Genomic DNA, 12,709 nt, shown 5'->3' with positions numbered 1-12,709 from the left:
TTCTTAAAGAGACAGAGGCCCAATTTCTTGGTGTCAAATTACAAGGTCAACTTTCTTCTAAGTCATACTTGACATACATAGCATTTTATAACAACTGAAGATAACAAGGTTACTTGATTGTGCTATAAAAGGACACTATATGCCAGGAAAATGCATAGCATTACCATTTTAAAAAAATCTAATCAAATGATCAGAAAGGAGACAATGTGGCAAATGGACATCCAGAGAAATATCAAAACTGGAATAAAAGAATGTTGATCATAAATATATAATATTGATCAAATATGGCTGAACAGCCGTCTACCTCCATTTCTAATGATTTACTTAAAAAAAATCAAGGTGACAGTTTCTGTTGTGTCTGTTCTGTTTAACTAAACCAAATCCCACTGTCCTCAGCAACACACACCTCAAAGGTTCATTTTGCAGTTGATAATAAATGAATGAAAAAAAAACAATCATTGCGCCCAATTTACTTGCGGTCGAAAGAGTGAACATTTGTAGCAACCACATTGTTTAATTGTTGCAAGATATTAAAAAAAAAGTTCATTAAAAACTCCATGAACAGGAGGGTCTTGACATTGAGGGTTTAGATGACATCTGCTCAGATAAGAATTAAAAAAAAAAGGACAAGCATTTAAAACTATCTAAAATTTTCTGTTGATTAGAAAAAACAATTGTTGCAGATTAGTTTCCTCTAGGATTAGATGACGTATCAACGCCGCCGGCGTAGAGCTGCGGCGGCGGTTATAAGCGTCTATAAACTCCCAGGACGGTCTTGCAGGTCGGACAGGTGTGCTTGGCATCTTTCAGTCTGTCCACGCAGAACGGGATGAGGCAGCATCCGAGCACAAACCTGGAGGAGAAAGTGGACGCATTCAGAACCTCCTACTCACATCGGCACTGAAAATTCACAATCACTACCTGACTGAGTCATTTAAACCTGCTGATTTCATTACCAGGCCCAGAAACAAATCGTTTTATTTGTAATGATCTGTAAACCTGTAAATCCTCTGGGGCTGAAGACATGACATTCAAATTAGCATTGATTATTCATTTTGAAAACAAATATGAAAATCCAGTAAAATAACAACTAGGTATCAACATATGAATCTCCAAAGGAAAATGTGGCCTTGGATGTGCTCCTCTTGATTTTTCAATGTGTTGCTTGTATAGAAAAAGGATTTTAAAAATTTTAATAGCTCCCCATGGACTGAGGATGTATGTATGAAAATCTGCAATTTCGAAGCATTCTTTTTTTATTATTTTAGATTATTTTATTTATAATTTTGTGCAGAATAATTTACAGAACAAAGAAAAACAACTCAGCAATACTTAAGACAAAGGCTGTCTATAAACCTAAATCCTTCCCACAAAAAGAAAAAGATTAAAAGGGGAACGGGGTCAATGCACATCGTGACAAATATGAACTGAAAAAGAAACCTTCTGTTAAATAATTGGGGTAAGAAATCCATCTAGATAACAAAAGTAAGGTTCCCAAATCTTTAAAAAAAATGTTCCTTAGGTTATATGTGATTTTTTTTTTCAAGGGGAATACAACTATTCATTTCTGAAAACCGTTTCAAAACATTCCTGAGTGAATATGACAACAAGGGGTCTGATCCAATCGACCAGCAAACAATTTGCTTTCCATCACACAGCCAGAGCGATCAAGTTATTAAATTCATAACAGGTCACGATAAGTCAGCAAATGAGAAAAATTAGCCAGCTGAGAAAGTGCAATGCATTGTTAGGCTGTAAAACTTCCTCATGGAAATTCTTTTTACCTATATTCATTAATCAAATGAGAATGTAAACAAAAATACCCACAAAAGGAAGCAGATATTAAAGGAATTTGTTGAATGCCTTTGAAAAGCCAAAACCTGTTCATAGTTCGGTACTCATCTCATGAATTTAGCATTTTCTTGAGATGATAAATCTTTTGGCTTTACAAGCATTGTTGAAATACCGTACATGAATAAAATTTAGAAATTTGGCTGTTTATATGCGCTGAGGTTGTCAATTTGAAAACTGAAAAAATACAAATGTTGGGAAAATGTGCTTTTTAATTGTTTTTTTTGTTTGTTTTTTTTCCCTGTAAGAAGCACTGAAAATGAATTGTTTGACACTTATTTAAACCCCCCGCAGCCTGATGCTCAGAAGGAGCGCGGCAAATGTCACGGTCGGACAGCGGGGAAAAGGGATGTTATGCCCAAGTTGTTTCTCTGTCAGCAATTTTATACTTAAAGCCCCACCTCCAAAAAATATGCACTACCAAAACAACAGTAGCGTTCCCCTTACCCACAGAGGAAGAGTCCTCCACAGAAAAGGTAGGTGAGTAATCCAGAGGAATATTTGACCTCAGAGAGGACAGTCTGATGGCACTTTTGGCACATAATCTGAACTGGATTCTCTCCTAAAGAGCCGACAGTCTCTGCAAACAAAAAGCCATTTTAAGAACACGTTGGCACCAAAAAAACAGCAAAAACATCTTTTAGAATCTCAGAAAATGAACTTACTCACCAATAACCACTACTGGGTTTGACATGTTCCTGTAAAGTGTGAACATTATTAGCCACACCAAACAGTAAATAATTTAACGGAATACAAAGACCTGATTTAACAAATGTCATAAAACAATGAATAAAGAGAGAAACCGTGTCTCTGTGTAAATCATACTTTAAAATGAAATAAGTCTCAGAAACAGTGGCCCTTAAATCTAAGTGATGGAGAATTATTACAATATCTAGAATATTAAAATATCACTCTGAACTTACAGTCCGTGTTGGATGATTTTTGACTTGAGAGTGGCTGGATTTCCCACAGAGATAACATTCTGCAGCGCCGCGCCTCCTCTTTATTAGAATCACAAGATGCTCAGGAGGAACATGTTAAAAATGTAACTTTTTTTTTTTACATGTTTTCTTCACTAATCTCCATCCAAATGTTGGATGCTGTTTGTAGGTCAGCATGGATTTATTTTATTTTTTCTCTATTGACTGTAAAATGTGAAAATTTTGCAGCTGGTGTTAGTGAGATGCAAAATCCTTATAGAAGCAACTTTCATTAACCCACTTGCTCTTTTTGTTTTTTAAGGGTTATTTATTATACTTCAATTTAATGTATAGAGGAAATCAAGTTAGTGGTTATCATCAGCCCAGCAGGTTCTGCCCCTATACATTAAATAAAATATAATAAACACTAAGCAATAGCTCCCAATTAGCAGTTAGCAGCAGTTGACAACAGATAATAACAGCTGCAGTTAACATTTGTCAAACTAAACATAGCTAAAATTGACAACATTAATAATGATAACAGTTAAAAACCTATAGAAAGCACAGTAAAAATTACTCATGAAAGATTGTATAGAATTAAAGTTGTCTAAAATATATCTTAAAATATAACATTTATAAAGAAAACACAGAGCTGATCCTAGTACATACCACAGTTACAGATGGCAACAGAAAAAGGGGATTAGCTGTCAGTTACTGGTTGCTATGGCAACCACCAACCTTCAAGAGCAGCCTAACAGAACTTAATACTCAGTAAAAGTTCAATTCAGTTCACTTTATTTTGGTAAATTGACAACATTAAACACAGGAAACAAAAAACAAAACAAAAAAATTGACCAAAAAAGGAATAGGCTGAAGCCAAAACTTCTCGCCTACTCTGTTCACATACTTAGCAGCCTAGCATCATAAAAGATGTGTTCTGGCCATTTACATACAAATATGCATATATATACATGTGATTTTGTTTTACAAATACGATTACACAATGCCTATACACATTTACAAAACCGTATAAGATTTTATCATTTTACATTTTAAGGCTCTCTTAGAGCTCACCAAGAAAGGACATAATTTAAAATCATACTCAGTTGTACCAGTAGCTCAAAGATATTTTAACCTTTGCTCTTGTTCATGATACAGCTCTTCCAGATATAGCTAAAAACAGTAGGAGCAAGCGGAACCCGGAAACGATCTATGTGGCGAAAATCTAAACGGAAGTGCGTCACCACTACTCGCGGCATATAGGCTATTCTGTTACACACACACATACACCCACACACACATTTATATATATATATATATATATATATATGCTAATGTTTGTTCCTACAATATCGTACAATGAAAATAAACTATTAGTATTGACATTTAATTGATAAACATCGGTATCGGGCCAAATTTTCATATATGTATATATATATATATATATATATATATATATATATATATATATATATATATATATATATATATATATATATATATATATATATATATATATATATATATATATATATATGATGTACCTCAATGTGACGGTACATTAAACGCTATTAATCTCTATATATAAGCTGATTCTGGTTATTAAAAAGGAGGAAAACACAACAAGACATTTCCGGTCCAACTTTCCTAAAAGCAATAGAAAGTAACCTTTTCTTCTTAGCTCTCAAAAGTTAACAATTACACTCCTCTAGACCTAGCACAGAGCAGCAAACACAGTGACGTCATATAGTGTCAAGCCATAAGTACTCCCCTGCATCATGCGGGCCTACGTGTAAGGTAATAGGTTACTTTCATTATCATCACCGAGGAAAGTAGTCACAGGTTACTCCAGGCCAGGAGCTTCACTTACAGTAACACCTGCACTTTGATCTGATCTCAAGCAACTTTTTAAAAGTGCCAGAGATCAGATCAGTTGTGACGCAAGCTTTTATCTTTGGAAGGTTACGCACGGAACTGAACTTTTCTTCTTCAGGTGCTCCACAATTGACGCTGAGAACGCAGGCGGAGGCTTTCCACGGCAACAGGAGCTATGGCGACGGCTATTCTCGCAGAAATATCTCTGTTCTGGCTGGACGCTGAGTTTCATTGACTACAGGAGCTCACAGGACGGTTAGCCGGGCAGTCATGTCACCCTTCAGCTGATCACCGACCCCAAGCCGAGAAAGAAGAGGGTTAGTCTTCTTAACTACTGTAGTAAGGGGTTAGATTACCACATTAGCTTCGCTGTTAGCTTCTATAAAGTTATGACTAACAGGCTAACTAACGTATCCAAAAGACAGCTGATATTAACACATTTTTACGTGTATAATCAGTTGTGAGTTGTTTTGCGGGAGAATACAAAATGTTATTACCAATTTACCTCGTAGCCAATCAGTTGTTAGCTAGCTACAACTAGCAGTACTATTAGCCAAAGAATTTAGCTAACGTGCAGTTGTTGTGGATGTGACTGTTAACGTCACAAAGTGTAAATGTTTTTGTTTAAACTGTTTTCTTTTTGAATATAGAATTCCGAACACAATATAGTGCTTATTCTGCCTCACAGGTGTGCTTAAGTGTGCACAACTTCACTCTAAAGGGTTTCCATTTAAATTAGAATTGAACCAATTAGCTCGAATTTCTATACATGCAAATTGCTGTGACAAAGTCACAAGTCAGGTTTTTTTTCTCGTATTTTTTATTTATTTTCTTTTACGAAGGTCGAACTTTATCGTCTTTTCCAAACTGGTTAGTCTAAATACATGAATAGTATTCTTTAGACTTGAGCTGCATTTACACTTATTTCAATTAAGCTTTAGTTTAAATAAGGTCTTTTGGTATTTTCCTTTTATTTTAAGTTTGATTAAAAATATCAATGGACACCATTCAGTTTGACTTGGAGACAGACAAGAGAGAGTGTGTGTGTGTATGTATGTATATATATATATATATATATATATATATATATATATCTCAAAGTAGCATTTGCTGTGCATTAACTGCTGGTTAATATATTCCAGCAGATTATTTAATATTTTGAGTGGTTTGAATAGGTCTTTGGGACCCCATACCATTTTTACTTGGTTGAACAAAAATAACAAATGTAGAAATATTTAAAGGGTTGCATTACATATTTTCTAGGCACATAGTCCCAGATTATAGCAGAATCAGGTAATGATTTACAACTACTTCAGTCGTAAACTGAAATTGTAGTACATATGAAAAATAACCTAAAATAAATTTGATTTCGCACGCACCACGCAACGGGAGCTGGCTCCTTGAAATTGGCCTCCGTCTCTTTAAGAACATCCTACCCATTCGCCCCCAGGACGTCACCACTAAAGTGCTTCTCCATAATGCCGACTGCCTCAATAGTCTCTGTGTGTAGTTGCATTTTAAAAGACAAAAACAAACAAACTAAAAAAGCAGCTTTTGAAAAAAACTTTGTAACAAAGATAACAGTTCCAGGGATAAGATTTCCATTCTGCAGCAAATTCTTTCCTCCATAATCGCATGCTTGCTCCTCTTCAGTTTGGATATGTTGCCCCACATGGAGTGGGACCCAGCAGATGAAGACCTGGAACTGCTGGCGGACGAGCCTCCTCTCACCTTGGAATCTCTTCAGTCGAAGCCCAGAACGAGCAACATCTCAGAGAATGAGTTCTCGTGCCACTGTTGCTACGACATCTTGGTCAACCCAACCACCTTGACCTGTGGCCACAACTTCTGCCGCCACTGCCTGGCCCTGTGGTGGGAGTCTTCACGCAAGAACGAATGCCCAGAGTGCCGGCAGATGTGGGAAGGCTTTCCTAAGATCAACATAATGCTAAGGTATGCTCTTCATAGCTCAAGGCGTGCTCTGTTTTAACTTTGTATTTGTGATGTTTTTGGGGGGTACCTGAGAGTCTGTGTATTTTGGCATCACGTAGTAACCAAATGATACTGGTGGTGGAAAAGAAGAAGAAGAAGAAGACAGAAAGTGGTTGGAGGATGATGGCGCAGCTCGTGTTTTAACGACATAAGATCACTTGTTTACATGTGATTTTTAACTGGTTCTTATTTAATGGAAACGCTGCAATTGCAATTATTTATTTATTTATTTATTTTTTACCAAAAAATTACAATTTTTGCCACATTGGTAATGGAAACACAGTTAATGTTACTGCCATCAAAAAATGATTTATTTGAATAGTTTTTCCTCATTATTACCAGAGAGACCAGTAACTGTTGAGAGTTATTTGAATAGTTTTTCCTCATTATTACCAGGGAGACCAGTAACTGTTGAGAGTGTTTATAAATATATTTTATATATATATATAAAAAAATAAAATACGGTACGGTAGTTGGAAAAAGAAAAAAGCATCTTCCTGCTTGCGCTCAGTTTCACTATCTCTTTCTCTTCTTAGGGATGCAATTGAGAAGATTTTCCGAGAGGTTGTACACAGGAGGAGAGCAGAGATCCAAAAAAACCCCCAAGTCTCCCGGAGCTTGTTGGCTTTTCAGAGGTCATTTTTGGTTTTATCCATACAAAACTCTTTTTTTTCTTTTTTTAAATTCTTGTATCCAAAGGATTTGCCGGGAAGTTAATTTACTCTCCAGAAGCTATAACATAATCTACACTGTTCTAACTCTCGAGCTGTCGCTTTTTATTGCACTATGTACAGCTGATGTGTTTTGGTGGATTTTAGTGTTTTGTGCTAGCCTAAAAAATTGGATTTAGTCTGATATGTCCCCTTTAAGGATTTTCTGTTGTTGGGAATTTTAGACTTTACATGCTCACAATATTTAGGGGCTCAGCTTGATAATTATTGTTGCTTTATGTTTTAAATAACAATAATAAAAAACAACCTTTCGTCTTTGCTTATCTTCCTTAGGTATGGTGACAAGGTGGGTAGACCCAGGACAAGGCAGCATAGAGGAGCAGGTTTCTTCTTCTCTGGAGTCTTAACTGCACTGACATGTGTGGCTGTAAGTACAACATGGAAGAAAAAAAACCTGTTTGCGTGTTTAAGATCTCAACAAGCAGAGCATGAGGGTTTTGTAATTCTCACATTTTGATTTGTTATGCATAAATATGATCTTACTTCCTACTGACTTACAACGTTAAATTCTTAAATGCATATTATACTGTTTGTTAATTACATTAGACATGCATAAGTTATGCTGCTCCATCTAATAGTTGAATGTTATCACAGCGGTCGCTCTAAGGGTCAGCTGTTAATGTTTTTTTTTGGGGGGGGGAGTTGCTGACAAAAGAACATGTTTGTTTTGTCTGTGTGGCACCTGGGAGCAATGTCACTGTGTGCCTTGCCACGTGGCAGTAAAATCGTTTGTATATTTGAGTATTCACTAGTATTATGTACATAAAGGTCCTTGTAAATAGATGACATCACAAGGACAGACTTCAGTCAGGTTATGTAGAGACAGTTCAGTGTTGATGTGTGTGCAGAGTTTTAGGTAGTTGGGTTTTCTTTTTTTTTATTATTATTTTCAGCTCTCTTTTTTTCTCTCTTTTGTTTTTTAAATGAGGGAAGTTTCCCTGCGTACGCTGGTGCACCTGTGTCAATAAGCATCAACAGCACTTGACCAAGACTTGTGTTGGTTTTAATCAAGCAGCTAAATGCTCTGAACTGTAATGACATTCCAGGTACAAATGCACTGAACAGAGTTGCATGTCTTGACTTTTCTAAACACTTTGGCTTGCCATTGTAAATTTTATGCTTCTCTGATTAGTCTTTAAAGGTGTCTTAAAATGAGATTGCATAAAAAATACCACCCATGATATTTTATTCTGGTCCTGCTTATGAATATGCTGTTTTTGTTTTGTTTGTTTGCTTCTGCAAGCATATTAATAAAATCAGAAAACACAAAGTGTGCTTGAAATCATCTTTAGTTGATGCAGGACACTCCATTTTGGATTTGTGTAGATGTTTAAAAAATGGGTCTCCACCAACACCACCGTATAGTGTAGTATACGTACAATAAACATGCAATAACAAACACATTTTTATATTTTCATAATGAAGATTATTTGTGTTGCACATTTTTAGCAACAAGGTAATTCAAACTATTTTACATGATAAGAAGAAAAAACTAGCTAAAAATGGCATGTTAAATAACTGCGTGACATTATTTCCTTATGTTTTAAATTTGCCCTTAGTGTACAGTTTAGCTATATTGTTTTCTTCTTATGTATTATATTTAAACCCCTGTGGGGAGCGATAAATATTTCTGTTGTGATTCTAAAATTGGTGACTGTATTATAGTGTTTTTGTAATTTCCTATTGTGTCCAGGTGATGGTGCTGGTGTACCACTGGGGCAGCGGAGTATTGGAGCAGCACGACTTGTTGATTAGTAAGCCGGTGTCTCATTGGACACCAGAAGAGGTGGTTTCATGGCTGGAGCAGCTGGGCCCGTGGACCGAGAACTACAGAAAACCTTTCCAGGTGGAGAATGTCAATGGAAGGTAGAAATATTGGACTGATTTGTTTTCTTTGTTTATTTTGGTCTTGTAATGGTTTAATCCAGACACATTCAAGCAGCTGATACTCGATACAAATACGCATTAGAAGATTTCAGCTTGTCGTCTCCTGTCGGGTTTTTTTCACCGTTGTGATGCTAATTCCTGTGTTTCAGGTTACTTTTGATGCTGGGAGACGAAGAGCTGGTAAAACCGCCGTTCAACATAGAGAACCAGACACACAGACGTGCTGTTTTAGCAGAACTGGAGCGAGTTAAAGCGCTGGGGGTCAAACCTCCGCAGAACCTCTGGGAATACAAAGTAAGCTCCATGTTTGAACAACATACAGCTGAAACTAGGCAGCTACATCCAAAAAACCCCCAAAAAGATTTGATGACATTGCATATTGTTTCTTGCAGTAGTAGAGATGATCTTGTGTTCAGTTATTAACATGAACGACTTTTCCTCTCGCTGCTTTTCTTGGTCTCTTCCAGGCGGCCAATGCAGGAAAATCTCTGTTCTTGCTGTACGCACTGAAACGCTCCCCTCGTCTCACCATTTTTTATTTGTATTTATTCGATTATTCCGAGACATTTCTGCCCTTCCTGCACACCTGCTGTCCGGCCATCACACACATCAACAACACCGTGGAGAGCCGATTCCTCCACACACAGGTAACACACTTTATCCAGTCAGAAGTCATTTAAAACCAGTTGGTAAATCAATCTAAAATAATGCATTATTGTTTTCTGTTGACAGGAGATTGAACTGAAAACTGTAAACAAATGTGATTATAATTTGAAAATAGGAGCCAACGTTTAAGGCGAAACGGAGAAAACTGATGTGTTGTTGAGATAAAAACATTAGTTTACTGAGTAGTTTTGGATTAAATGAACTGTTCGACTGTTTTAAGTTTTCTGAATGTCACACAATGTCAGTCAGAGGTTAACACGCATTGTGACTCTGGTCACAGAGTGACTTATGATATAATAATTTTACTCTGAAAAAATAGTTCAGACTATTAAACACCCAAATGAATGCCTAATAATGCAACGGTGAGTTGTGGATGAAGACGCTGAGACTGAACGGTTTTCCTTTGGCTTCGCCCACATTGTGACGCCAAATCACTTCTACTGTTTTAGTTCTGCGGGTTTTATTAAAGTCAAACTGCCTGCACAGTCAGCTTCTGCCGTGTCCCTGTGTACGTTAGGTGGAGCCCAGCTGGCAGCAGTGGGGGGAGTTTCTCGTGAAGTACTTCATGCTTCCATACCAGCTGATTGCGGAGTTCGCCTGGGACTGGTTGGCGGTCCACTACTGGACGTCCCGCTTCATCATCGTCAATACCGTTCTGCTCACAATGCTGGAGGCTTTCACTCTGTGGAGGCTCTGGACCACAGCCCCCGTCAGGTACTGTTCTGTCTGTCTGCTCCTTGACGCTTTGTTCTCACCATGGAATGGAGAAGTTTTGGTTTTATATGACACCACTTATCCTTTTTTTTAAATCGGTGCCGATTGCCTTAATTTTTGGAGATTGGTGATCGAACGATTTTACATAAGAAGCCGATCTTATCCACAGATCTTATCTAGCTTGGCAAAGGTCTAAGAGTCAAATACTGTAATCTTTAGCTCTCCGGTGAGAAAGGTTTGACTGGCAGACCGGCCCACCAAGTTATGTCTGCACGTTTATAATTAACTCAACAACTTTCTTGCCGTATTGAGCAACATTTCAGACAAAAGAAATGGTATCGGCCAAAATCGGAATCGGTTTTTTAAAAGATCGGTGATCAGCCAGAGAACTGCAGTTGGTGCACCCATACTTTTTATTGCTGGCGTTCATTTCCAACATACGACTTGGATCACTTTTGGATTTGCATGGCACGGAGCGTAAATCAGGGTGATCAGGAATAGTTTCGCTCCGCCAGTTCACAGCGCAGCAGAACAGAGACGCGTGTAGTGTAAAAGTGAAAGTCAAGATGCACAAGAGAATCTGTATGAATTCTCTTCTCTTGGCATAAAAGGGGAAAGTGCTGGTTGGGTCTGCCTACTGTGCTGTAGTAGCAGTTCTTCATTCATTTAGCTTACACACACATCAGGACTGGTGCTTTGGTTTGTCACTGTATCTTTCAGGTTCAGGTTCCAAAGAGAACATGCTCAAAACAAAGGGGGCCTGACCACCTACCTTACTTAAAAAAAAGTGATACTAGCATTCTAGCTAATTTGTACCATTTTTGTTTTTTTGCAGGACTCTGCCACAGAAGACGTGGAACCACCTGTGGAAGATGCTCTCTCAGGGATTCGCCTTTGCCCTCCTGTGGCCTTTTATCCCACAGTTTGTGTGCAACTGCTTTTTTTACTGGGCCCTCTACTTCAGTCCCATCATTAACATAGACCTGGTGGTGCAGCAGCTGATGCACCCGGAGACACGGGCCCGATAACAGACTGCATATGTCAGTGCCTACGCTATGCTGTAGAGTTGACAGGAACCTAAATAAAGCCCCGTCTGAAGTCCAAGTTGCAGGACTGGAAGGTTCTTTTTGGGGGTTTTTTAATCCATAATTTCAGAAGAGTGTTTCTCATCTAATGTTTGAAAGCGTTTCTGTCTTCCTGTCTTTAGTCTCTGCAGTTTGGAACAAGAGGGACTCCAAGCCGTTTTTGGAGAAACAACTGATCACTGCTGCGATATCTGGACGTCTTCTGTGTATTAAAAACCACAATGCCTATTGGATCCCAGTGACAATACCACGAAGGGAAATCAGGACTGAATACTGTTGGTATTAAAGAGTTGAGCATGACTAGCCCTATGGTCACTATTGAGGACACAAAACAAGATTTTTTAAATTTTCATTATGATTCTTTGACTTCTGTAGTCAAAGACTTTTGTTGGCGAGCTTCTAATCATTGAGGAAATCCACAGCTACGTCATCAAGATCAAAATATTTTATTTGAATTTTGAGTTACTGTGGTCCACTTGCTAATGTCCAATCTATCCCAAAACTCCATATTATGAGATTTGGTGAAATTACGTGTTAACTATTGCAGTTTATAGTTTAGCATTTGCTCTGTTCAGAGTTTTCAACAATCAGTTGAAGGCTTCTTTAGCAGATTGCTTTGCTGCAAGATGCATAACAGAATTTAAAGAGAAGATCTTGAAATTTGTTGAGATGCTGATGGAAACTGATATTTTAAAATGTTTAATATGCTTTTTTTTTAGTTGCCTTTACTGCTGATAAACACAGTTGCACATCTTTGATTGTTCAAAGAAAAAATGTTGCAGTGTCTTTTTCCATTTTTTTTTATTGTTGGACCAAGCCAATTGAAGAATTATTAGGTTTTGTTTTTTTTTACTATGTTTATTTGCACTTAAAATTTGACACTGTGACTGAGCTCTTTTATGTTATCGAATGAATAAAATAGGTTTTTTTAAGGCATTCAAATGTCTTCATTTTTTTTCTGATCTTATGGAAAATACCCCAGGAATAC

At 37.4% G+C, this 12,709-nt stretch overlaps 2 protein-coding genes across 3 annotated transcripts; one reads left to right on the top strand and one right to left on the bottom strand.

Annotated features, from left to right (window-relative positions):
* Positions 1–453: 453 nt before the first annotated feature.
* LOC122830363 (lipopolysaccharide-induced tumor necrosis factor-alpha factor homolog) lies at positions 454–3,478 on the bottom strand. Its single transcript, XM_044115665.1, has 4 exons — positions 3,441–3,478; positions 2,521–2,549; positions 2,299–2,431; positions 454–853 (listed from the first exon to the last, which is right to left on the bottom strand). The coding sequence occupies exons 2-4, from the start codon at positions 2,543–2,545 to the stop codon at positions 745–747; spliced, it is 267 nt and encodes an 88-aa protein (XP_043971600.1). The 5' UTR covers positions 2,546–2,549; positions 3,441–3,478; the 3' UTR covers positions 454–744.
* Positions 3,479–4,498: 1,020 nt separating this feature from the next.
* LOC122830359 (bifunctional apoptosis regulator-like) lies at positions 4,499–11,740 on the top strand. Of its 2 annotated transcripts, none has more exons than XM_044115659.1 (10): positions 4,499–4,568; positions 4,765–4,963; positions 6,300–6,599; positions 7,175–7,273; positions 7,643–7,736; positions 9,063–9,235; positions 9,406–9,550; positions 9,724–9,903; positions 10,440–10,636; positions 11,472–11,740. In XM_044115659.1, exons 3-10 carry the CDS (start codon positions 6,307–6,309, stop codon positions 11,662–11,664), a joined length of 1,374 nt encoding a protein of 457 aa, XP_043971594.1. In that variant the 5' UTR covers positions 4,499–4,568; positions 4,765–4,963; positions 6,300–6,306; the 3' UTR covers positions 11,665–11,740. The 2 variants fall into 2 exon arrangements, with proteins under 2 accessions (XP_043971594.1, XP_043971593.1); XM_044115658.1 differs by having other exon boundaries at positions 4,560–4,642.
* Positions 11,741–12,709: the final 969 nt, after the last annotated feature.

Source organism: Gambusia affinis, linkage group LG04, assembly GCF_019740435.1.
Source record: "Gambusia affinis linkage group LG04, SWU_Gaff_1.0, whole genome shotgun sequence".
Lineage (NCBI taxonomy): Eukaryota > Metazoa > Chordata > Actinopteri > Cyprinodontiformes > Poeciliidae > Gambusia > Gambusia affinis.
The sequence above is the reverse complement of the archived record's forward strand: the minus strand, read 5'-3'. Positions and strand labels throughout refer to the sequence as shown.

Coding starts and splice junctions, on each gene's coding strand:
- LOC122830363 (XM_044115665.1), bottom strand. CDS start 2,545: ATGTCAAACCCAGTAGTGGTTATTG. Junction 2,432..2,520: donor AAACCCAGTAGTGGTTATTG/GTGAGTAAGTTC, acceptor TTTTGTTTGCAG/AGACTGTCGGCTCTTTAGGA. Junction 854..2,298: donor GGAGGACTCTTCCTCTGTGG/GTAAGGGGAACG, acceptor TTTCTCCTCCAG/GTTTGTGCTCGGATGCTGCC.
- LOC122830359 (XM_044115659.1), top strand. CDS start 6,307: ATGTTGCCCCACATGGAGTGGGACCCAGCAGATGAAGACCTGGAACTG. Junction 9,236..9,405: donor GTGGAGAATGTCAATGGAAG/GTAGAAATATTG, acceptor CCTGTGTTTCAG/GTTACTTTTGATGCTGGGAG. Junction 9,551..9,723: donor AGAACCTCTGGGAATACAAA/GTAAGCTCCATG, acceptor GGTCTCTTCCAG/GCGGCCAATGCAGGAAAATC.